The 27,875-nt window shown below is 34.9% G+C and overlaps 1 protein-coding gene across 1 annotated transcript; it reads left to right on the top strand.

Annotated features, from left to right (window-relative positions):
* The first annotated feature begins 1,012 nt into the window (after positions 1-1,012).
* Positions 1,013-27,875, top strand: LOC128227746 (deleted in malignant brain tumors 1 protein-like). Its single transcript, XM_052938555.1, has 25 exons — positions 1,013-1,082; positions 1,361-1,520; positions 4,359-4,528; positions 4,796-4,934; positions 5,907-6,052; positions 7,898-8,045; positions 8,318-8,463; positions 8,794-8,953; positions 12,883-13,019; positions 13,221-13,259; positions 13,478-13,631; positions 14,125-14,291; positions 15,004-15,072; positions 15,451-15,598; positions 16,107-16,279; positions 16,580-16,624; positions 19,479-19,701; positions 20,315-20,460; positions 21,407-21,557; positions 21,951-22,117; positions 22,805-22,963; positions 25,112-25,314; positions 25,862-25,997; positions 26,320-26,587; positions 27,062-27,875. Exons 1-25 carry the CDS (start codon positions 1,022-1,024, stop codon positions 27,333-27,335), a joined length of 3,789 nt encoding a protein of 1,262 aa, XP_052794515.1. The 5' UTR covers positions 1,013-1,021; the 3' UTR covers positions 27,336-27,875.

The raw sequence follows: 27,875 nt of genomic DNA, 5'->3' as shown, positions 1-27,875 counted from the left end.
TGTTAATGATTTAAAAACAAACAGTCACATCTTCGTTTATCAGAGAGAAAAATAAAATAAAAAAATCTTTTTTGATTTAGAACAAACACAATATGTATTATGAATTACTAATGTTTTATTTGTTTTCAATTAAACAAAATATTTAATGCAAGTTATTGTTAGTATGATGAAGAGTTTTCGAGTTTGCTCTCCTTTGCCAATGAAATCGCTGTGTTGTGTGTGTATTTTGGAAAAATATTTGTCATAAAATACCCAGACGACTTGACATGGAAAAAGAACATAAGTCAGTCTCTCTTCGTGTTTGCAGTCTGCATGATCAAACTCCATTGCGTACGTGACAAAATAGGTCAAACTGTTATTATCGTTAATATCTTAAATTAAATGGAGCACATCATCGCGCTCGCTTGCGATATCTTCCATATAATTCAAAATATGAACATTAACTAATACAAACTTGCTACTTAAAATAAAGATAAAATTATCCTTAAAAATCTTCTAGTGAACATACTATTTATAAAGTTAATTTCTGTTTTGAACCCTTAGTCTGAAACTCAGCCTCAGAACGAAAGTGTTTGTAGGCTCGAGGTCAATTCTTTATTTGGCTTACTGCCTGTTTGCTGTCATATAATGTTCTCACAAGTAAACTTGGTCTAGTTAAACATAAAACATGAAAACAAACGAAATATACCCGATATACGCATTTTATTTTAGTTTCCTTGTAAACGGTGTATTTGAGTGAAAACTATATATTAACTCTCTCGTTATATATTTATATATGAAACACAATTGCATTTCGATACAAAACATACTGGTATCGTAAATAGGTAAAATTGATTCATTGAACAAAGTGAAGGTACGGGTATATATTATTCATGTTTGCTTGTCCATATCGTGTATGTATATTTCTGATTGTGAAATCTAATCAAATTAAGATACCAGCTTAGATATTACACATATTGTTACAGCAATAACATGATTAACATGCATCGAATGTTCATTGAGTAGTGTGACTGCGATCAATATGAATCGTTTCGAATCCTTAATACTTGTGGTTTTGCTTAATTTCTCGCTGTCCTATGGCGGTAAGTTTCGCATCACTTATTGAAAGACTTATAATAATAATAATAATAATAATAATAATAATAATAATAATAATAATAATAATAATAATAATAATGATAATAATAATAATAATAATAATTATGATGATGATGATGATGATGACGATGACGATGACGATGACGATGACGACGATGATGATGATGATGATGATGATTAGGTTGTGGTGGTGGTGGTGGTGGTGGTTTATCAATTTTCTATATGTAGCCACAATACATTATTTTACAATACCATGTCCTAGAAACAATGGTGCGTTTGGCGGGAGGACATAGCCGCGCCATTGGCACGCTGCAGGTCGAGATCAGAGGGGAATGGTTGACGGTATGCTCGAACACTGGCTACAATACAAAGGGAATAGCCCCAGTCGTGTGTGGGATGATTAATGCTACTGCAACCGCTTTGTTAGTAATTGATTTTGTTCGCTTAATGCATACAGTATATACATATATATTTTCATTTTTTTCTTTTCTTTTTTGAACTTACTCTAGATTCCTTAATTTATTTATTATTTTCTTAATTTCTTTTAATGTATTATATAAGTGTACAACGATTTGAGCTTGGTAATATTTTATTCGTATACCATATTTATAGTTTTAAGATAACAATGACTCGGCTTGTATGTATAAGATGTGTTTGGCCTAAGTTATAAACTAATCACATATTGTAAATTAAAAGCAGTTTTTAAATAATGTAACAAAGAAATTAAACGTTTTGATTAATAAACTATAAATTTTTGATTATATAATAAAGTTAATTATATATTAAAGTATATCATATATAATATTGCAAGTTCAGAGGCTCCAAATAAGTGTGTTTTGAAAACATAATTAATTCTTATGAATCATAAAACTGCGTAGCATTAAAAGCATAGTGAATAAATGATAATTGCAAGTTTTTGCATGGAACACTGAACTCATTTCAATATTGAAATATCACCTTTTTCAGTAATGTATCGTCGAAAGATGCATCTTTTCCCGTCGCTAACCCTTTTGTTTGACACCTTATTTTTATTGCGATTGTATAAATAGGGGATATTATGATAGGACGCTTTTCTGGTGACCTGTATCACGTCAAGTTAGGTGTGTAAACACGTATCCGTCGAGATCGCAGATCGGGACGGATACATGTTTACTCACCGAACGAGACGAGATGCTGGTCGCCAGAAAAGCGTATAATCGTAATCTTCCATTTATTATATACCTGTCTATTTAATTATTCCTTTTTATTTTTCGGTTTCAATTTTATTTGAATTTACCACCATCTGTCAAATGCGCGTATGAATTCGAATGTGTTACCTCGTTTTGTATAATGAAGTCAAGGGAGGCTACTACAGCGAAACGAAGTCAATCGCTATTGCTATCGATGACGCGAATTCGCCTTCTTCTTTGCATTGGCGAGCTGCTCATATTTATAATAATAAACATGGATAATGCAACAATTTATGAAGTTCGAAATGGCAAACAACTAGTTCACTGAAACGTGTGTGAAGTAGCTGTCTAGATAGATTGAAAGTGTTCTCTTCTTCTTGCTTATCCTTATGATTATTTGAAGAACATGAGAACCATGTTCCTGAATATTAACATGCTTCTGGTGAGTAAAGTTAGTTAATTTAATGTATTTAAAAGTTAACAGGTTTTACCAGCTTTTTTTGGGTCACGCTATTTTAGCAACGCGGAATTAGTTCCGAGATTACACACGGTACTCGCATGATACGGGAATCAGAAAACGACAGTATCATGATTCGGATTTTTCAATACGGCGTGCTGTATTTTCACTGTTGGATATGGAAAAGGAATTTATTAGGCATATCATAAATAAAAATATCGACAAAATATCGATATGGAAAAGAAATAAAGGCATAAAACAATGAAAATAAAATTAACAGTACTTGAGAACATGAATAAATTAGTAATAGGATAATATTATTTTCACAACGATAAGCTCAGAATCTAACGTTCATCAATATTGATAACTGCAAAAGTAATCAATTATACATAACTATACGTCATTTCAGTTTTAGTTAAAAGATTCAGATGTCATGTGTATTCAAGCATTGAAAGATCGTACTATTTTGACCACTTTATAGTATAGCCTTCTGTGAACGTTGGCCCTGTTCAAAAGCCATCTTAACCGCTGTACAAATTCAGTTTATCTATTGCAGTATGTACGAAGATGGTGTCAAAATTTTATGAATGAACTGCATTTTAAATAATAACTTTTAACTGCTTTCCGTGTCTAGCGGACTGCAATTGAATTTCACTTAAGGTTTAGATTGCAACAAGTGGCGTTTCTCCATCCAACATTTTATTTTCATCTATTGAATGACGTTTCCCCTTCGACACAAGCTATCTCCCGTTTTACGTGTATTACTCTGAAACTGTTCGGAATGGAGAAAAAAACTTGTTTTTGCCGCATTGTCATATCACCCTTTTGTGTTCACATCAGGTCTTTCCAAATTGTTTCCATGATCAGCTGGTACGCTTCATTCTCTTCCAAACCCAAAAAGAAGATCAAACAAAGCTTTAAACAATAAAAGAAATACAATGGAATCTTACTTTGATGCTATTATATAAACGTTGAAGATAAGAACATGGTCAACATTTAAGCATTTAATGTTGTCATTTAGTTTTACATTTATGGGAAACATTTCATTTCCCCTGCTGTATATTTCTCAATGAAGATAAATTAAGTTTCTATGCTTGTTGTTATATCGATATTTCTCATATTAACTTGACGCTATTAATTGATCAATTTGTGTGGCCTTGACATTGCACGTATTAAATACTTTAACTTCCACAGCCAAGAGCATGTATTTTTACATGCTCCCGCTAAGGAGGGAAACCCTTCCTTGATTGCGGCGCTTCGTAAACAACATTATTAATATCAAATAAATCAAATAAATATTGTCTTTAATTATTAATCTGAAAAAAAAACCATAGAAGGAAGTAATTGAAAACGTTACCTTTTTCTCCATTGTTATCTACCCTTTAAGTCTTACTTTCAATTCTACTAATATGCTCATGAACTTTTCGATTCAGTGCTTTGAAAACAACACTTCCAGTTTGCTTTAGGAAGATTGATTTGATATCGTTCAAATACTGCAGTTATATGTATTCGCGAATTAATTTGTAAGTTGTCATCACAGAAACATATCAATATATTGTCGATATTATTTCATTATATTATCTAATTGTTCTCAAGTCCACATTTTATTGTATGCATATTTAAAATTCATAAAGCAACGGCTCAACAGCACATATACACGAAACACCTTCAAATGAAAATGAGGGGATCTCGATGAATAACCTACACTGTAAAGGCTCGGAGGAAGACCTCTTGTTCTGCAAGTCTGATCTTTGGTTGGCAAACACATGCCATAGTAACGGATTCGCTTTTCGGATTGAATGTAGTGAGTAAATGTAGTTGAATGTTGTAATTACTGTGATACAGAAACGGGCCAAGAACATTCATCCTAGTGGTGATTTAAATTTTAACAAAAATACTTTTCAGCGAACATACCATATTTTATAATGTACGTAAGTTTTAAGACGCAAACTATTACACACAGTCATTTTAGTTCCATAAAACTTTTATTTTACAAGTTAATGGTACATAATTCAAATGGCAAACTTATCTAAATACATGAGACATAACGTACGAAACTGTTCTTACTCAGACACGCCAGTAGACTTCGACAACTCAAGGGTAGCGGATTACGCTGTCGGGGGTACTGGATCCATGGAGTATCTGTGTGACGGAGGCTTTGGGTCCGAAGAGGCGCAGGTTTATTGCAGAACAGCAAATCGTCCGACATGGTAAACGTTATTGTACAAATACAGTTCATGGATCATAAAAATAATTATAATTATAACTTTACTTTTTAAGATAAAACATTACTGGGCATTAGTATCTTGCTTTCAAAGTGGTCTTCAGCTACAAGAAAATACAGATTACACATAAACATGGATTAACAATATCGTTAATGATAAACACTTATATTCCATCATTAGGACAAACAACAATAAACAATGATCATACATCACAACAGACATTCATTTTAGTAATACAAGTATTTCATTATTCTTTAAAAAAAGTGCTATCACGATTACAGAATGGAATAGAATTCCATACGCGTTTGGCAAAGTAGGAACACAATTATTACCATAGTTTGTTATGAAGAAAAGATAACTTAAATATTTCATGGTGGCGGACCATTACAAGAATTTGTACTGTGAAATGAAATAACCTCTCTTTAATATTCTGGGATGAGCCATGGCACACGTTTATATATGATAACACGCACATTGAATCTGTATCTGTTTGTTTTTTTAAAAAATCCCGTTTCTTTGAATTATAGAACGGAGGATGTAAGAAGACAATTTTGTGAAAAACAACAACATTTTTCAACATTGTGGATATTCTTATTGTGTGTGTTTTTACGCCTTTGCACCATTTTGTACAACAATATTTTTTTTGTAAATGAAATACATGTACAAGCATTGTAAAAAACCTTTTTTCATATCATAATTTTAAACATTAAATTTAATGTATGGCAGACACCGAGAACCTTATGGCTAGTGACTTGTGTATGTGAGGTGTAATACTTTAGCAGCTAGTTAAGAGTAACTTTGACTAGTGAGACTTGTATGAAGTTTCATTGTAGTTCCAGCTACTTAAAGAATTAAGAATTATGTTATATCTGCAAATTTTTATTCTAAAATTAATCATTTTGCATTATTCTCATCAAAGCGTGAAGTGAACGTCGTAACATTACGATTTTTTTGCAGGAATGCATTAATAATGCATGGTCAGTACGCCGGATCCTCTCAACAGATTCACGCGAACTGCAATGGATACGAAACTGACATATCACAGTGTAACCTATTAAAGTCGAACTGTGGACAATACAATAGTGTCAGAGTGGCTTGTTTAGGTAAAACGTAGTTTTATTTTTTGACATCTTTAAGGGGATGTTTAAAGATGCACTCGTACTCCCAAATAAGATGTACCCAATTAATAATTTTGTTTTTATATTCCAAAAAGAATGAATAAATGTTAAAAACAATGGATCTTATGAAGGAAACCAATTTAAATTTGAAAGAAATTAGCATAAAACACGGTATTTCTACCTTATGAGGCTATAGTAGACGACAGTTAATCTTTCAGCATTCACCAATCATTTCATATTTTTGCGCTTTCTGCTATTAAATTCACGGGTACAATCTTGTTATCAGTAGTTAAGGTTTATCAGTCGAAATTGATGTTTGTTATACAGTAGTATGTATTGAATTTGAATAAGAGTGTCACTGTAACGAAACATATTCTATATTGATTAAGGTTAATTGTTGTTCCTGGTGCTGAAAGTTTTTCCTACACGATGCATTTGTTGTAGACATTTTACAAGCACATATTTACAAACATTCACATGCTTAACGTTTGAAATTATAGACTGTGAACTGGTCTAGCTACTGTTTAAATATACGTGTGTACGAGTAATGACCGCTGATTTACATATGTAGATCATTATGGGACACTGAAAATGTTTTTCGACTGCTGGACTTGTTTCTGTAGTTTTGCGTTAATTTACATTATTGATATCCATTTTGGACAAAATAATATTTTAAACCCTAAATGTATCAATATAAGACAATTCGTTGCGATTGATGATTATCTGACTTTATTTTGAATAGTATATATTCATATTGAATATGCCTGTGTACAGGAGAACACTAGGTAAGTGCTGCGGATGGAAAAGTGGAGGGATTAACCGGTTAAACCGAAGGCTATCATATTTAACTCATTTGTCTGCAATGATAGACACCAAACAAAGGCATATAGTTTGTGTACAAACAATGTGAGCATTTATAAATGTTTTTTTAACATATAACTACATTACCACAAATTCCCAAGCAAAAATAAAGCTATAATATAGTTAATTAATAAAACAAATCATAAACCTATACTGCGCTCCTTTTAATTATCAAATATTATACTGGACCTAAATAGATCTAATATTTAATATTTATAGGTCCATGATAGAGAATGACATGTATTGAAAAGAAACTGCATCAAATAAAAAGTAGTCCGTTTTTACGGTCACATGGCCAAATGAGTGTATGTACGCGGCACCGTATTATTGGATCGAGCTGTATGCAAGTGTCATGAACAAGCATTTCACAAAAAGTAAAGTTAAGAAGTAAAAATACCCACCTTTTTCGCAGGGTATAACTTTAAAGATCTTAGGTCATATTACTTTGCGTGCTCAAACCACTGCATTTTAATAATTTGGAATTAAATGAAATTAACAGTTATTAACTGAAATGAAAATAGTATTGATTGTTTTTTTTTGTTTATAGTTGATCAGGTTTGTTATTTCAATACTCTATTTTAATACATTCATTGCGAGATATTCTTAAATAAGTAGGCCCATACGTTAAGTAGGATACGTAAAGATCGTTTCTGATCCAATAGTTTTATAATAATATGTCCTGGTATTGTATGATCATATTGAACAATAATTCAGGGTAAGCACATATTAGTATGTAACAATAATACCTTTAACGAACAATGTCATAGACACAGGGTCTTCGTTTAAATTGTTGACAAATAGGGGCTAAGGGTGAGCGCAAAACAATTACTTGCCTCAACGTTCATCAATAAGTACAACATTTCAGAAATTAATGTATAAGCATCATCTGAATCAGCATCAATATTTAAGCCTTCAGTACTGTAGACCTAGCATAGCCTGCATTTCTATCAATCTGATTTAACCACACAGAAACAGACATTCAGCTAATTGGAGGCCATAACAATCTGACCGGAACTGCCTATGTGAACGCTACTGATAAATGGCGATACATATGCGCTGATCACTTCGGGCCTAATGAGGCTAGAGTCGTGTGCAAAATGCACAGTGGAACTAATGTGTAAGCATTTTTGTTGTTATATAAACTCGTTCACAAAGCATCCTAAGAAAAAGCAGCACACCAATAGCATTAGACTTTAGGAGTGGCTGATAAGAGATATATTGCATGGTAATATTAGATATAACATGTATTGTTTTGGTTTAGCTGTTTTAGATTGGTTAGTAAATGACTCTGTTGGAATATGTTGCCCATGACAAATAAAAACGACGCCAAAGTTGTAAAACTAGCTATGTTCGTACCATAAAATATCACTTCGTTCCTCTCTCTATAAGCCCTGGTCAGATATCCCGCAAATATGTTGGCCATTACGGACTGGTGTCAGACTTACAATGTACGGGCAGCGAGGATGACGTGTCTTTGTGTACCTCAAACGTCGGAGGTTACTGCAACAGCGGATACGCCGCCGCTGTGGATTGTAGTACGTACATATATGTCTAAGGGAATTGGCACTTCTCATGCATTGATGATGATCACTGTATTTTAAAAATGTACATTTAACATTTTATAAGAGTAAATATTTTTGTTTGAGATATGGAGACATTACTATATTTGTTTTAATAAATGTGTTTGAATAGTAACTTTCAATATTTTGAAATGAAGTATACATACTATGGCAAAGATACATATTTAGAAATGTATTCCAAATTGCTTTGTTGATATACTTTATAAGTGCAATTACACAAAACCACACCTACAGACAAATAATCGAACCTTAAGACTCGTACTGTTATCAATGGCCATATTTCAGACACGGTTCGTCTCTTTGGTGGATCTCGTTATGAGAACGGTCGTGTGGAAGTATATGACAGCTTCAACCAAACCTGGGAGACCGTATGCTACGATCATTTCAGCGACAGAGACGCACAAGTTATTTGCAGACAACTGGGATTCTTGGATGGGAGGCATCGGTAATATGTACTGGTTTGATCTATTGTGAAGGTTCATGAATAGTGCAGTCGCTTTCAAGCAAACGTATTTTCGCCCCTACTGCTGATATTTGTATCCTTAAGAAACTAAAGCAATCTGATCACATTGTTGTATGTTTTTGACATATTGTGTATTTGGAAGGCGATTATTTTCAATGGCTCGTTTCAATTTTAAAAATAGATTACTGCAGAACGCGTATACGATTTGCTTCTCCTAGATTTTTATCGTGATTGCTTCCCACGATTCGTTTGATTTGTTTATCAAAATTTCGATTGATAGGAAACATAAAATAAACACACTCATAAGTAATATTACTAAGAGAAAATTAAGGATAAACGTGGAAAATGTTTCATACACATAATATCGCGTACTCACAAATTTCTGACATGAATGTTGATCTAGTAATGCTCTGAATATATGGTTATGTTTTCGAGTTTATCAAGGTCTGTGCGCAATTATGGGCTGCACTATGGCTTGACCTTGCCGTAGTACTCCATCGCGACTAAAATTAAATTTTGTTTAAATGTCATAAATTGTCATGAGATAAGTGACTGCGATTCCCAGTCAAATAAAGATATTTAAGCTGAGTGAGGTACAAGAGATCCGGGTGTGATATCCTAGCCATCTGTGAAGAGACATCTTGTTTTTTTAACCTACTCATTGTAAAGCACCGATATACGGGATTCAACGTTCTTGGGTTAAACCATTACACCATTTCCCAGTACTACTCTTTCAAAGCCGAGCGCTAGGAAGCTACCAGTGCTATATTTTTAACAACTTTTGGTTAAACGCGGTCGAGGTTAAAATACCCAACCTTTCACATCTCAAACAAACGCTCTCCCATTATCCGGATGGTAAGATGGCACACACTAGAATTGTTTCTACTTTTTAACCATACAATGTTATTCCCTGTGAGTCTTGTTGTTAAAATGTACGACGTTAATGCGCGTGAATAGTAGCGACAGTGCTTTTCATTGACAAAGGGAAATAACAGATGTGTCTGATCGGCGAGAAGTCTCAATAAGAAGGAATCCGATACATCATGTGTGCGGACACTTTGTACTCGTATACACTTGGATTCCTCAACTCATGCTGTCAATTGGTATCTCTTGAATTTATGTTAGTCAATTAATTTCGTGTTTTTGGCAATGATAAACTTTTTATAATTACACATGTCCACAAATTAACATTTTATTCACAATATGGTAGCTTTGGAAGGTAAATGAAACACGCCTTTTGAGGGGTCGACTATGTTAGCACATATTTGTCAATCAAGGTACTGTAAGTACTGTTTGGGACTGTTGGAACGATGTTGCATCGTACTTCTTACAGCACTGTTTTAGAAATATGACGCCTACGTCACAAGATATGCTTTTGAGTTTCAATATTGATGTGAACGACAAAAATATTGGCAATTCAATCATTAACACCTCGGTCATATATCCGAACGATGTCCGTGCGATTTAAAAAAATGGAACGATTCCACCGATTGTTAAAATCTTCACGGGATCCGTACAATCGTAGAAGGGTCACATGCCTCAGGTCCCCGAAAGATCACTTGGAGGGTGCAATCGTAGGAAATGTGTAGGGTCATCACAGACAAGGCGTGCAGAGCTAGCAATGACCTAAGTTTTATACCGCCTTGAATCCTCTAAGATGTCTTACGGACCCCGTACGGCGTACGTAACGCCATGCGGGACACGTGCGGACATCACAAGTTCACCTTCCGGTGTCCGAAGTATCATACGGAGATCGTACTTTGACCGTGCAACTCCCCTGCAATAGTCGTTTGAGTAACAGCAAGCTCTTACGAGCCTAATGGTGTTACAAATCAGCACGGACAACGTACAATCCTTGTAAAAACTCTACCGGGCCCCTTACGAGCTGCTGCCGGCATTATACGAGTCGGCCAAAAACATTCACCGAATCCCAGAGTTAAAAAGATATTTTGTGGGTGGCAGACATTGTGTAGTGTTTGTAAATGAATTTTTTTTTTGATCCTCGTATATTTTCTTATGTTTAACTGAAAGGGACTTTTTCACGTTTATTTTAGGATAAGACATCGAAATAATTATTTCATGTGAAAGGTAGCCAGGACGCTAAAACAATAATAAACATCAACAAACATTATAATTGAGCTTTATTGTTTACATTCTTGTCAATCTATGACAGACAATGCTCTATTTTAAATCGGCGTTAGTAACGCTATTGAAAATTGAATGATTTTAGCCTAAAAATCCAAATGAGTACCTGCCAGTTGCGCTCATTCACGGATTATTTTCTTATTTTGTTCATGTTGAGTCATTTTTGCTTCACAAAGATCAAAAGGTCTTCATACCACATTTAATACCGATATGACTAAACACCGAAAGGCACAGAAGAGCAAGAAAAACACGGAAAAGTACGAAAGGCACGAAAAGGCACGAACAATCATGGCGAAAGGAACGGAAGACACTTAAAAGCAAGGCAAAAAGCACAAAAAGCATCATTAAGCAAGGAAACAACGAACAGCATCTGGAAAAAATGCCGATGTTTATCTATTTTTGGAAAACATAGTAGATGTTTACTTGAAGTTACACTGCATTTGCTTGTTGCTTGAATTCATTAATTGCTTTAGCTTATATATATAGTATGATGTCTAAAAATAGGGTTTTATAAGTTGCTTTCTTTCAGTGTCTAAATGGTTACAGTCAAACAAATAGTGAAATTCAACATCTAACTTTTCACTACAATATCTTCACAATCTATCATCTAGTGGAAGTCTTTGCCAGTTGCAAGTTGCCTATTTCAATCGACCTCCTACGATTTTTGTTTCTAAACCTGAGAAATGAATATAACTGTTTATTTTGAAGTTGAATTCACAACTTATAATGACTTTATACTTCGATTCGTATTTCTGTTTGTCTTATTTCATTTTTCTTCCTTATATGTTTGAATACGTTTTCTTTACCTTTGACTGCGTTGTTATATCTTTCGAGAATAGATAAAAAATATCATTATGACTTGTCTATATTTCATCGATAAGTTACTTAATCACTTAAAGGGCCATACCTAGAGCATCTCCACTTGGCCTATTTTGGATGTATGAACAAGGATAACTCAAGTTTACTCTGAATTCAGAAAACATATTCATACTCATGTTACAAAGTCCCCCAATCTTATATGTATTTGCATGTTTGTGCCTTCCGTTTTTAACTCAATCAAAGACATCAGAAATGCTTTTTTATGTTTATTGCGTGTTTTTTTTGCTTTTCGATGTTTCCATGAATGGCGAAAAGCATGGGAAACAACGAAAAGCGAGCAAATATGCACGAAAAACAAAATCTTTGCTTGGTTTTGATCATGCTTATCTGTATTTTCCTGCATTTTGTAGATATCATGTGCTTTTTGGTGTGTGTTTTTGAGTTGCTTTCGGTGTTTAAGTGAAAGACCCACAACTTGGAACAAAGCCAGGAACTAGCGAAAAGCAAATGATGTTTACAAAAAGCAATGCCGGATTTTCACGGTCGAAAAGCAATGCACAACCACTGTAAAAAAACGGAAAAAACAATTTGTCGGTGTATCTTGCCTTGCTTTTTAGTGTTGTTTACTTGCTCTGCGTGAGGAATGCAGTTGATTTCTTGATTTCTGTGTCTTTTGATTGGCTGTTCGGTATTCTCCGTAAGAATTACTTGCTTGCTTTAAGTAAACATCAATTGGCTGTCACTTGATTTTTATTACTTGATTTGAGGTGTGTTTAGCGCTTTTTGCCTGCCTATTCCGGCTTTTAGCTTCTTTTCGGTGTTTCAGTGCCTTTGTGTTTTTCCGTGCCATTTGTGCTATTCGGTGTTGAGTCAAATCGGTTCAATACCTTGTTTGAGATTTTGTATAAGCACATGTCGACTTTATATTCTCATTTTTTCATTTGTAGACACTCAGCGTTTAGTTATAACCTAAGACCTACTATACAAAGTATTACTTGTAATGGGTTTGAGGATGACCTATCGCAGTGTGCAATCGACGGAGAAAACGTCCAATGCAGTTATGTTGCTGAAGTGGATTGCAATGGTATACCAACTTATTAGCTTTTTAGCTCTGTAATAAACATTGAACCATGATCAAGATATCGCTAACAGAATCTGCACATCTGAAAACTTCTTGTCTGTGAAAGCACGGACCTTGGGGCAATTTACCATATTGTTATGAACTGATTATATGCTGTAAACTTATATAGTATTGTTTCATGAAGTATACTGGTTTATATTTAAGGTCGAGATGGTCTAGCACCACCCCCAACTGTGTCGTATTGTAAGTGCATCTGTGTTTGTACAAATGCATTGTATTGTTAGATTCAAGTATCGTAAATGTGTATTCATATAGTTATCAGACTGTATAGCTCGTTAGAGAAATTGTTCGACTTCCTTCTTTGAAAAGTATTGATTAGGAAAATAATATATTCTTTTGGACATTATTTGAAAACAATTGGATAACATGAAGTTCATATTTTATATTACATTGATATATAGCCCCTCAAGTACGCCTGGTTGACGGTGAACATACACATTCTGGACGGGTGGAGGTTTACTACCAAAACCAATGGGGGACTGTCTGTAGACAAAACTTTGACTTCGAGGACCTCATGGTTGTATGCAGAACATTAAATTACTATCGTGGAAACAGGTACTTTTCAACATTTATGGTATTTAGTGTATGCACTTATTTGTTATCCAATAAGAATTTAGTATCATTCTAATGTCTCCATTTGCATATTTGACAGAATGCTCTCTTGCTGGCTATTTTTGTTGAACATCTTTTTGGTGCGTCTAAACATGGTAGATTGTGAGCTACCTATCTGATGAAGTGTTTGACAAGCACAATGCAACCAGAAATGTATTTTTTTTATTCAACAACCAAAACAAAGCCTTGGGCTTTTAAACCTTAATGCTGTATCGTTTCTATTACAAACAGAAATGGAACTCGAGCATGCGTTTGGTCGATGATTGCATGGTAGTTGTTGTAGTACCCGTTGGTTTAATATATGCCTTAAGGCCTCTGGGGGGCATTTGTTTCGAGACCCACTATAATTATTAACTACGTGGGATAATTTAGATTTAGCACATTATTTTGCAACCGTTCCATTGTTATGTAAACCTTGATCGTTTGTTCCTGTCAGTTATGGAATAATATACGAAGGGGTACCAGCTTCCGGAGGAAATGTGGTTATTGAAGACTTACAGTGTCACGGTGGCGAAACCAACGTTAAACATTGTAAATCCAAGGTCTGGCTGTCCAATACATGTGACCACTCTCAGGATGTCAGTATTGACTGTAACAGTTATTGTAAGTTCAGTGTCAGATACATTTTGAAACTTATTGAAAGTAATTTTCGATATATTGCGACAACTAACCTGTAACAAAACATTCCCTGATCTTGTATTTGGATAATTTCGAATCGTTGCTTTATTTCAACACATTTTAAACAAAAGTAGGTATTTTTTCAATAAACTAGTTATTCATTACAGAGAAGAAATCATTTGCTAAAAGTATGTTTAGCATTAACAGTATATAAAATGCACACTATTCAAATTGAAACATAAAAAAGCTGAATGTGCTCATGTATGTCCAGCATGCTAAACATTAACATTGGGTCAATATCAGTATTAAATTAAATCTATAACTCTATTTGCTAAGTATAAATCGGGTATAATTCCATAAGCTACTAACTATTTGATATAATTTACTTTGATGTTACAAATATATTCCCTACCTATCCCATTTTTTGCAACGGCCATTCATATTTTTATAACCAGCAAACACAAATGTTATGACTATTTCTCATTTTGGGAGTCATTTTTTGTAGGTTCTAGCTCGGGAAAGACGTACAAATGTACCCAGTCCAAATCACGAAATGTTTCATTGTAACATGATATAAGACACAATTTTACTTAATAAAAAGTATGGATCCATAGTATGGTAATAACATTCGGATATACCTACCCTACATTTTTTTGCCGTGAAATCAGAAACAAACATCTATTACGCATGTTTTCAGTTCATGCAGGATATACAGAAAGGCCATATGGATCGATGTTTGATAGTAATTATACTTTTGGCCCTGTAGGTGAGTTCACTTTAAATAACTGACCGATGGATGGATGGATGGATGGATTGATAGTTTGATGGATGGAATTTGGTATCATTTGTAGGACATTGGTTTCTGATTACTTATATGAAATCAATTGAGTGAAAATACAAATAAGTAATTGCAATATGTTTGTTGTGTTTTGCCCTTCATAAACTGTAATGACCTATTTGCCAAATATATTCTTTAAATATTATTTTGGTAAAAGAAAAAAATAATTTCTCTTTCTGCACTGAGAACCCTTTTAAATGACACCAACATAATTTGGGGTCACCTGACATCCGACATTGATATCATTGAAACTCGGATACGTTAAGTATAGAATTTGTGTACAAAGTTATGGTAATTTCACAACAGATGGAGACATTCGACTCATAAACGGTAACGATTACTACAGTATAGGACGTCTGGAAGTATACTACAGCGGACAGTGGGGAACTGTTTGTAGTAGGGGTTTCGACGTTCGGGACGCAGAGACCGTGTGTCGTGTCCTCAATAAATACGGGTAAAGTAGTTAGGGGTAGCCCTGGGACTGCAACCAAATCTTCCTTTTACAATGTGTGTGTGTGTGTGTGTATATATATATATATATATATATATATATATATATATATATATATATATATATATATATATGTATATTGTGAGTTTAGAGCCGATAATGACATTTGTACATATTAATTATTTCGATAATTCTAGAAACATGGTAAATAATAGAACATTCGGGCTTGTACATACTGCATAAAGTCAGTAAAGATGTTGATATCCGAAATGAAATCAAGACACATTCAAGAAGTTCTTGTGAAATAGAGAATATTTCATCCGACGTTTACACTTTGCTCTGAGACTGTTTTAATTTACCTTTTTGGACATGTTGACGAAACCATAACATTACTGTTTAGCCGCAGACTCCACACTAAACTGTTGTGCATTAGTACGAATTTTTTCAAAATATGAAAAGAAATATATTTTCTTACCAAACAATCAAGTGTATGCGTTTTATCCACACATAGATCAGCAACCTATTATAAGTCGTACACTAGGGAGGGACCAGGTAACGGCGCAATTATGATAGAGAACCTCCAGTGTCAGGGTAGAGAGTGGAGCCTAGCTCAGTGTGAATCCGGGAAGTGGTTGTCGAATATGTACTGTAGTCATAGCGAGGATATCAGCGTGGATTGCTCAGGTAAGCGTTTGTTTCAGCCTAGGGGTTGAGCAACAGCGCATTGATGATAAGAGGACATTCAGAGTTGAGGTAGAGAGTGGATTAATTGATAATATAAATTTTGCTTCATATTTTCGTTTTTAGGCCGTCGTATTTGAATGTGAAATAAATATTAGAATCGTCATGAAAATGAAATTTAATGTACTGTTAAAATGGTATTGAAAGCTAAATGAAAATTTAAAAAAAGAAAAAAAAAAGGTCTGAAGACAGAACACCATTTATGCGAACGGTAATGCTCTTGTATGTCGATTTTGTATTTAGGTCGGGCATTGGAAGCTACTACCAATTGGTTTCGCGACACTACTCGTAAGTATTAAAAATAATCCATATTTTTTATGACATTATAATTATTTGTCAATGTTTATCATTTATTCCATCAATGCATTCGGGTACGTTCGTTCCTATTGCATATACAAATAAAAGCCATACAATGCACATGGATATTTTCATAAAAAACAATTATTAAAAAAGTAGACATCTTAGTTAATGAAGTACAAAAGAGACTTATTATAGATAGAGAGAAATGGTTTCACATGAATCAATATTGGATACACAAGTTAAATATTATTTTTCTTTGACGAATATCTATTAATTTCAAACGTTGAACTTAAAGTTATACATAATATGCAATACAAAAACGATAAATATTTCAAAGTGACAAAGGTCATTTTCATTTTTTTTTTGTTAAACGTGACAAATTCACAAAATAATACTGTTTAAATGTTTTTAAAACTAATATACAAGGCGTCCAATGTAATAAATACCTTTACAAGGCGAAACAGAAGGTACTTGAAATGAACACAGTATTGTTTGGTATAGAGTAAAAGTAATTTATTTAACTATTTTAATGACACTGTGTGTCCATCTTTGTCTCTGTAGCTTAATATCTTCATTAATTTTGTTGACTGAAAAATGTCACTTGTGTTTACCATTCATCAATTTGTTTGAACATACTCATTGTTTAATGCTGTTGGTCTTAAATAACAGTATATATTCTCAGCCAGTTTGTTATATTATAACAAATAAATATACCTTAACATATCTGTAGTATTTAGAGATCATAAAATGTGTGCTTTTATATGTCGGTTAAGGTTATTCACGTATTAATGTAATATGATTTACTGTACTTCAGCTAATCTCATTATACTTAATATCCTACATATTGTAACTAAAAAGCAATAGCTATTTATTTGTACTCGCTCTCTAAGATCGTGAGTAAAACAATGATTTCCTTTTAAATAATTCCCGATACCATAAACTATACATCCACCCTTGTATACATAACTCACAGTACACATTAAGAATGGGGCTTGGAAGCGAATATCTACTGCACATAGTATTGAAGTTAAATAAGTAAATATTTCATGTAGCGTACAATTTATGAAAGCGGAAAAAATACGGTAAAAGCAATTTAAGAAATACAAGTACAAATTGAACAGCAGAATAAAATTGTATAAGCATTTTATTCCAAGGTAAATATATAGGACCAATATAACATTCAAATTGTCAACAAATAAACAGTACTATTAATGGCAATAAAACTACACACCCGTTAACAAAGATATGCAAGACCAGAGTAACTTCAGCCCAGTGATGAAATGTTAAAGGTCCGGAAGACTCACAAGACCAAAGCAACGAGTATGAAAAAACTGCATTTTTGCCATGGATATTCGAAATTCACATATAGAGAGCAACATTAAATTGAATGAACGTTTATCAATATTGACCACATATATTTTTGAACTGTTAATGTTAAGCACACCATCGGCTCTATAACGGTTGAAATGCGCATACGACGTCCTAAATCATGTCAATGTGTTGTCCCTTGCGGTTTGAGAAATCCTTTTTTGGTATGACTTATGACTTCATCTGTTCAAAACCGACCATCAAGGAGTATCGAACACGATAGTTTTCGTACGTAAGGTAATGTCAACATTGATATGCTTGCTTCAACAGAAACTAATTTAACCAGTAAGACATTTGTTATTTACGATTCGTTTGAACTTTACAGACATGTTACGTTCTTCCAGTGGTTTTCATTCTCAGCACCTTTAATTGGTCGCCTACAAATATAAAATAGACATCCATTTTTGTGTGTCTATATGATGAATTGTTTAGAAACCATTTATAGAATCGCACTCTGTTTGAAACTGCATTTTAGTATATGTGGAAGTAATGTCCGCGATATTATTTTCTTTATTTGTTGAAGGGCTAGAATTAAATAGCGTACATGTTGTCTTAGATAAAGACGATATTTTATTATTTATGTTACTGTCTGCTGATGCTATGGTCATTTTAGAAAAGACAACTTCTGAGGTTCAACATCATATATATATTTGTACATAGCGTAACATATCGGGTCTTAAAATCAATATTACAAAGACATAACGGTGGTATTTCGTAAACAGAAAAGAACAGAGCGACGTTTGATGTTGCAAATAAACCGGACATATGCAGGATAAGGCATAGAAGTTATACATCACTTTAATAAGCGTACTTAATTATTCTGGTGATTATGCATTAAACCAGGAATATGTAGCGGATAAAGCTCTGACGGATATTTTGCCAGCTTTTTGATGGATTTGTAGGGTCTATAGTAAATTATTCATGTGAAGTATGGGGTTATTCGTAATCATAAGTAGTAGAACAAATTCATTTGATTTTTTTTTTGTAAAATATTTTACAAGTAAAAATTAGCACTTGTACAGCCAGTGTCTAAGGAGCACCGGTAGATATCCTGTATACATCAGAAGATATATTCGTCTACTTAAGTACTTGGTGAAATAAGCAAACACGAGTATAAGCTGATAGTTATAAAGGATATTATAACTAATTCCAAATGTTAGAAACTCTTAAATGATTATCGATTTCTTGATGATCTAACACAAATGATATGCTTATTTACTCACTTATCGTGTACAAACACTTTACAGAAACTTTCGTTTCATGTGTTTAAACAATGTACTTGATGTATGAGTCTAAAAACACGTCTATTCTGTTCTGTTCTGATAACGATAATGGAGCGCTACTAACGACTCGTTAATCTAATCGCAAAACAAAATTGTTAAACTCGGGTTCAATTTTGTTTATGATATCAACGGCCGAGGAAGCAATAACATGAAGTAGATTCTTCTTTATGCATCATTTTCAATACTTTTAGCAATTTCATCGAACTGCGGAGGGTATTTCAACGGTTTGACGGGCTATATTACCTCACCAAATTATCCTTACGAGTACTACAACAACTTACATTGCGAGTACCGTCTCAGCGTTCCAAGCGGTTACATGATGTGTCTGCATATTGAACACTTGGACATTGAGACCTGTTGTGACCATCTTCAGCTCTATGATGGACCTTCCTCGTCGTATAATTTAATAAGCAGGTATGCAAATGCAAAATGTATTTCTTTTACGTATTTATGAAACACTGCAATTGAATTAACCGTTCACAATTATGGTGTCTTGGCAGAGCCGCTGTCATGTATGTTTCTTACATCTCGTTATTGAAAATATTGTGTACCGTATTCTGAAATGAAATGAGGACCAAACAATTATAATAATAATAATAATAATAATAAGTAGGTATACTTCATATACTTTGATGGCTTCCTTCTTTTTTAACTGCAAAATATTTATATTTTCACCAAAGATAATCTCATTTCAGTGTTAAGTAAAACGTTGCTTACTTTGCAGTAATATCGGCATTGGTATAAACTAAACACGTTTACATGACCCGGATCTTTCCTAATGTACAATGTTACTAAAACGATTGAAATCTGCATTGTGTAATAGAGAAAAAAAGAAAACTCTCCACGTTACAGGAGTATTCATAAGGTTGTGCTAAGCTACATATTGTCCCGGCAAAGAAAACATACATGTACATGTATCTCAATATCTCAGAGTATAGTCTTTGATTAACTCGCATGATTAAAATCGTGTTGTATCAAAACTAAACTTCGGTTTATATTTTGTTTGCATATCATTTGTTCTTTAAAGCTTAACTACAACATCTGCTACGAACGACACGGAGATATGCTCTATGTATACCGGGCTCACAATGACTGTAGTGTTCACGACGGACGGGACTGTCACACTGACAGGGTTTAATATTACTTTTTCTGCGTCACTTCCAGATTCAAATGGTGAGCTTAGAAAACATGTTATTGAGACAAAAAAACAACAATATTGTATATTCCTAAAAAGACATTTGCAACAAATCGAAGCCTTGAGTAAAATCAACCACAACTGTAGTTTTGCAGAAAATTTGACTTTTCTAGGACTACTAGTGAAATAGAAAATGTTACTCTGAAATCAACAAAGATTATGTTTCTTTTCAAGATTATTTTCAGAGAATTTGCTTTATATACAAACTCCAAGTAGGCGTCCCACTTTCACCGAAGCCATTGACAAGAATGCGTTTATTAATCATTGTATCCCGTTTTATAATATGCATTGTTGTTGTTGTTGTTGTTGTTGTTTTCAATATTGAAGGGTAAGTCTTTATTTATTGTTTTGCTGATTCAAACAACTATAATTAATACAAGTGGTCGCCATTGGACACCATATCATTTTGGTGGTACTCGTAAAAGGTCAACCGTACAAAACATTGTGTGTGGCATTTATTTGGTAGGATTGTATTACTACCAAACAATAGTTTTATGCGGTTGAAGCGTCGATGTTTGCATGCCGGTGTCTCACAAGGCGAAAATAATGTTTTGAAGACCATGCTACATTTTTGACATTTTCAATGTCACAATTTAAAAGATTATTTCCGTACTCATTTTTATTAATGGTAATTATTCACAGAAGGTAGTTCATATAAATTTGTTATTTTTATCGCAAATAAACTATTTTCATTGTTGTTATTTCAATAAGAAAACTCAATGTGTCACCGAAAACATGACAGAAATGAAGTGTACAAATGTTTGTGCATCGATATATAAATTCGAAGTTAAACACAAACTACGCCGTACACGTAATTTAGAAATGAACTACAGCCATGACACACGGTATTTGGATGTCTACCACAGTAGCCAATAGAGCGCGGTTTGTGATTCCACTTGTATAATATGGCATTATCTCCGCCAGATACAATCCGTCTTGTTAACGGTCACAGCCCATATTCGGGTCGGGTAGAGGTCTATCACAACGGGCAGTGGGGCACGGTATGCGACGATGACTTTGATCATAGAGACGTCAAGGTCATCTGTAGGATGCTTGGATACTACCAGGGGGAACAGTAATTTTCATGTTTGATGATTTAACTAAAGTATGAATAATACAGAAAAAGAATATGGAAGAATTGTAATTAACTTTTTCAGATTTTTGCATTAAAAAAGTCAAGAAACACAGCTTAAACAATAATAGTAGAATTTGGTATTTTACCAGAACGTATACCATATTCAAAGTGAAAAGTTGATAAGAGAACATATTTGGACAATAGTGGACTTTGTTAATTCGATAGGGCGACATTATACTGTCAGAAAATAAGATATACGCCCCACGAACGCCGGTTAACTACTTGTAATGTTTAAAACCTAAAAACCAACGACTGCTTATAATACATATATAAATGTTTTATCCATCTCGTTCCGATTTGCTTTTGTTATAACCTGCTTAAATTATTGCTTAGGTATGGTCGCCCATACCAACATGCATCTATTGGATCGGGATCGGGAATGATATGGCTGGACAATCTCGAGTGTAGCGGGTACGAGTCAGGTGTACAATTTTGTAGTCACAATTCGTGGGGCGACAATGACTGCGGTCATGGCGAGGATGCTGGCGTCGACTGTCATGGTAATGCTTGCATTGTATACCTCTTTGCCAAGTCAAAATCATCAAATTCGAGTTATATTTACATGAATTAAAATTTGAAGTATTTGGTAGTCTTCTTTATTTCGAAAATTGTCGTCACCTTGGCCTGGACTCTTCTTCGCCCATAAGGTTCTTGCCGATTTAAAGACGGGTTTTGTGTAACTAGACACATTCATGACCCAATTTGGCTACTCTGGTTATTTTTATATAGAGACTATCATTCGAATCATACATTATACACTAAATTTACTTTTTACGAGCAAGTGTATGATAAATGCATACACTCTCATCACATTTTGTTTGGACAGGACATGTTTCAATCCTCTTTTCCATAGTCAATCATACTTAAAAATGCAATATAGAAAATACAAGAATCACACATTGTATGTGAAATGGTGAATCTGATTCAAATACATCAAAGAGTACGTCTCACAGAAAAGTTGTTACACTGAGAAAAGTCATTACATGGATGTTTGTGACAAGGTGACGATATATAAAAAAATATACGCCATGACTTCGGACACTCTTTGGCTAGGAGTTTGCTGCTATTGTAACATTTCTATTTTAGTTTGGCTGCTGTGAAATGTGTTGTTTTCACTTTAAAATGACAACTTCTGACCATGCCACTGTGTGCAATTAAGTTTGATAACAAAGACGCTTACTTTCCAGCCTACTTCTATGAAACTACGACATATTACCCTTCAAGAACACATCATCGGACAACTTATCCTTGGTGGCTGCAGACCTCAGAGTACACAACCTCCCAGCCCTGGTGGCAGCAGACCTCAGAGTACACAGCCTACCAGCTCTGGTGGATGACAACCTCAGGTAAACTCCCGCTTCCAAACGTTCATAATGCAAATACAATCACAGTATACCTGTTTTGTTATAAGAATCTCCGGTTTATACACAGTGTGTGTATACCAAGTGATCAATTACGTCATAAATGAGACATCGGCAGGCCGCATTTTGCTTAAAATAAAGAACTAAACATGTAAAAGGCCAGTCTATGCCACTCAAAGAGCCCCACCTTCGTTTTATTACCGAAGCGTTTTATTACCGAAGTTTGATTAGGTGATTAGTTTAATCAAACACTTTTACAAACCTGTTTCCAAAATAATGTTTTGACAGTGCTCCGTCAGACGGTCGTATTGTGAAAAGGTTTGTCAAAGTGTTTTAAGATACTAAACTCTCACTCAAACTCTATTAAAGACCTAAGGTAGGGCTCCGTAAGCGGCATAGACTGCGCTATGTTTCATTAAAAATGGAGAAAAATAGTGAAGTTTTCTTTGTTTAAGGCCTTTATTACAAGCAAAATAGTGCCTTCTGATGTAGCATGTGTGGCGCAATTTATTACGTGGTAGACACACACTGATACAGTCTAACGGAATGTTAATGAGTGTTAATGAGACAAAAATCTTTAAATTCATGCAGCATTCCTTGAAACCAAATCAAAATCAATGATTTGGCGAAACAATTCCGATATTTACGGTGGCAATTACTTGTTACCCAATTGCTTAAAAAGCCTTATGTCAAAAATGAACCAATCGAAACACGAGCTGTAGGTTTGCTAGCAAGTTATCTATCCCGATACCGTGGCATACATAGGGAATATTATGTTAGTCTGTTGATCCGTGGTGTTTATCACTTCGAGTTGTTTGTGGAAGAATCCTTCGGTGTCGTGCGATACGGATTTTTCCACAAGCAACGAGATGTGATACAACAACTGACTAACATAATTTTCCTTTTATTATATTCCTTCAAACTATTTCTGAATAACAAAACAGCAAACTATGTTAACTTTCAATTTCATCGAACCCACAAACACGTAAGCAACAAGACAAAAGAGTACCAAGTATACATGTACAATACAAACTATGAGTGGCGTAGTAATATAAATAATTCAGCGACATTGTGTGACGTCACTTATGAATTGACTAAAACGAAAGTAAACGTCCGCCATTTTAAAACAAGTAAACGGTTGAACTAATTAATGTGAGCTTTATTCATGAAACTAATAACTTAAAGGGGCACTCAATCACTGTCACTATCGATTACACAAATCCATCAACGTTGGTTGATGGTGATGTAACAGTTGAGTAGCCGAGCATTTGTGTTTGTGGAAATTACATCGGATATGTTGTTTATTGGTTTGCATTGGGGCGGAAATGTTATCCGATCGAGCCGGTACTGCCAACTTTTCATGGCTAAACATTTCTTTCCTTTATTAAGATATGCTGTCATATACAACTGAACAATAATACCATTTCAACGATTTATTTATATTATAAGTAAACCAGGTTCATCGGAAATAGAATCGGAATGACGAAAATAACCAAACATGTACGATCGAAAAAAGGAGTCCCGGGCTAGTGTGTAATACGGAAACAAAAATCTGCAGTGTGTAATACGGGATTTTTTGTCAATCATTTGTTATTTTCAGTTACAAAATGCAGTGTTTTGACAGAATATTTATAGGTAAATAATAAAACACGGTATCTGCTAACAAATATACATGTAAACGCTGTTTTCATGGTCTCCCTTTTAACACCACCGGCCGTCTAGCAAGGCGTGCTACCGGCACCGTTTAATTGATTTAGTGTGATCGAATCCACAACCTCTTGCTTCCGAATTGGACGTTCTATTACTAGGCTCATTTCAAGCACCAATAAAGCACAATGGATATGCTCTAGTGACCACATGGCGGTCGTTTAAGTATTTAATAGCGATGCTCAGTAATTGAGTTTATTAAGATTTATGGTAGGAAATAAATTGAAACTTCCAGGTTCATTCAATTTGAATAAATGGTAAAGTAATAAGTAAATACAAAAGGGACATAATACCTCAAACCTTCGGTCTATACCCACGGTTCTCCTATCTTGAAGACTGCACGCAATAACTGAAACAAAGTTTAAAGAAGTTTAACATGGCATTAGGATTTACAGTCACAACATCAAACTCTGATCACTGTTCCAGGCTACACTGTGTACGATGCGATCCGGGTGAGCTGTAATGAACAGGGCTGGGATATCCAGGTGGACATGAATCGCCTGCGGATGGCCTCGTCCGGCGCCCTCGCCTCCGACATCTACCTTGGGGATAACTCGTGCACGGGCACAGAGGAGTGGGGCGTCCTGCACTTCCGACAGGGCTTACAGCAATGTCTAACATCCGAGACGGTCTGTACACTAACATTGGTTTTCTTGTTTCACGTTCAACCAAATGCTAATTTCCTTTGTTTTATTAGGACATGATGATGATTATTATTATTATTATGTTGTTTCTTTTAACTTAGAACGTACTTTGTTTTTCTTCTCTTACATCGTTTATGTATTTTATGAGGGTTTTCCCGGTTAACGTAAGCCACGGCTCGAATTGGCTTCAATGCCAAGTTTGATACCGTGTTATGAATTTCAAAGAAACACACTTGAGATTACATTGCATACATGAGAGGCCGATAATTGGATCACAGGTGATTATTTGATCACTATGTTTTTGTTGCTTTTTTTAGGTTTTAACTAAAACAAACAATATTTTTGAAATAAATCACAAGTTTGATATGTTCTGATTGTGCCAGAACATACAGATCCACCCACACCCCTTTCATAAGGCAGAAGGGCAATCCCCCCTCCCGTATCCCCCCTCTCCCCACACCCATTATACTGGTTAAGGGCTTCCATGGGGAGGGCTTTGATTACTATGATAATATTGAACACTATCACACAGATGAGAAACAATACGTTGGTTTACTCTAACGAGCTGGTGTACGCCGAGCATGACCCCGTCTACAGTTTCATCATCCGCAGTTACAACTGGACAGTCGGGGTGGAGTGTGATGTCGAAGGAAACGATACTTCTTCAGGTATTGTGTGTTCAAGCTGGGTCAGATCGACAGCTTATCAGACTTCATTCAGTCCGTTGTACATTAGTTGTTTTGTGAGTTTTGCATTATTTATATACAGGGTTATTCCATGAGAATGAACTTCCGAAGGCTGTTTAATAAAAGTAACACCATTGTATGTAATAGATCGTTTACAGAATTAAGCTTTCAAAATACTAAATGCAATGAATCAATAGTCCGTTTGTCTTAAAATGCAAAATTACATGCACTTAGGCCTGGAATTAAGTGCATATCTTATTATTATTTGTACAAACGTATAGTACCCTATTACACTCTCCTCAAGGGCACATCCATAATGACAACGACCAACATACGGCGGTTCCGGTGGCGGGCGCCGGGAAGTACGACGTCAACATGACATTCTATCGCGATGCCAACTTCCAGATGCCGCTGCCCGGAAACCCGCTGCACGTGCCCGTTGACACGTACGTGTATGTGAAGATGTACACGACGACTAGCGACTGGACCGTGGCGATGCGCGTGGATTCATGCTACACGCGCCCCGCCAACAGCTCCTCGAACAGCCTTCAGTATTTCCTCATTAAAAACGGGTAACGTTGCTGAAATGATCTAGCTGTTCTTCAACTTTGAAATTATGAAAGCCATGAGTTGTGTCATTTTTAAACTTTCGTCAACTATTTCATCTTAGGTTGACAAGGAACGCTGAGTAAGGTAATATGATATAAACGTTATTATCGGCTATTACGGAATAGATTAATTTTACGCCTTCTAGTGTGTTTTGATTGATTGAAAATGAAAATGAAATGATTGCCTGTTGGCATTTTTGTTGATGCCAAAATAGTTTTAGTTTCAAAGGTTTTGGTGGTTTGGAAACCTGTTTCGAAAGATTTGCTTGAAGTAAGAAATGCATGGCTTTGTGTACAGTTTCAAAAACATAGTAGACTTATGTGTAACCAAACTAGCTTATTACAAAAATGCCATATATGACTATTTGTTTTAGAAATGAATTGGATATAGCATGTGTATACACGTACCTTATTAACAAACGAAAATAATTTCCACAGGTGCGAAATGGATTCAAACACTCATCTGATTTCGCAGTCGGCACACGAGACTCGCTTTGTCTTCAAAGACTTTGAGTACACGAACAGCCACGAGGGTATTGACGTCACGTGTGACGCCACGTTCTGCAGCGCCAATGACGTCTCCCGCCAATGCACACAGACGTGTAACCCGGTGGTCAGGCGGGCGGGACACGTGTACCTCCCAAAAGTAACAACAGAAGCAACAGCAGAAAGCAATGTCAACACAGACGATGTCGTCAACTCAGATTTGTGAATGATGTCACCGCCGACAGTCACGTCAGCCCTGTCAATGATGTCATCACTGACAGTCACGAAAGCTCATCTGAAAGTTAAATATAAACTGATAATAAAATTCCAATCGAAATATAATACTTGGTCTGCATGTGTTTAATTTTGTGAGTTACTTAGTACTCGGAATTTCACGTTCATTCAGCCATATAAATTAAAGATGAAGAACAGCGATTATTTTTTTCATCTCTTTTGTTATTAAACAACCCGCAGAATTTTGAACTATATAGCAGCATCAACGGCGCCAAATACAGATTGATGCGATACATGTTCTCACCAATGTATGTTTTTATAACTAATAAATATATAATCATGCAGTCAGCTTGTAGCACTTACTGATCTATCGCTTTATGGGCCTGGGTTTGTGGCGCCACAGGACGCCGACAGCTTACAATGACCCGAGGGCGGAAATGAAGAGAATTCATAAAAGGCTTTCCCCTGGCCTCTTTGTGTTCTTATGGCGTCTTAAGTCATTTCTAAACTTAAGTCAAATTCTTAAAACTTC

The sequence above is a fragment of the Mya arenaria genome, chromosome 3 (assembly GCF_026914265.1).
Source record: "Mya arenaria isolate MELC-2E11 chromosome 3, ASM2691426v1".
Lineage (NCBI taxonomy): Eukaryota > Metazoa > Mollusca > Bivalvia > Myida > Myidae > Mya > Mya arenaria.
Note: the sequence above shows the minus strand (reverse complement) of the source record. Positions and strands in the feature narration are given on the sequence as shown.

What these genes read in the sequence shown, in the direction of transcription:
- LOC128227746 (XM_052938555.1), top strand. Translation starts at nt 1,022, where the DNA reads ATGAATCGTTTCGAATCCTTAATACTTGTGGTTTTGCTTAATTTCTCG. An exon ending in CGCCGCCGCTGTGGATTGTA is followed by an intron (nt 8,464 to 8,793) that starts GTACGTACATAT and finishes GCCATATTTCAG; the next exon opens with ACACGGTTCGTCTCTTTGGT. An exon ending in AGGAAACGATACTTCTTCAG is followed by an intron (nt 25,998 to 26,319) that starts GTATTGTGTGTT and finishes ACTCTCCTCAAG; the next exon opens with GGCACATCCATAATGACAAC.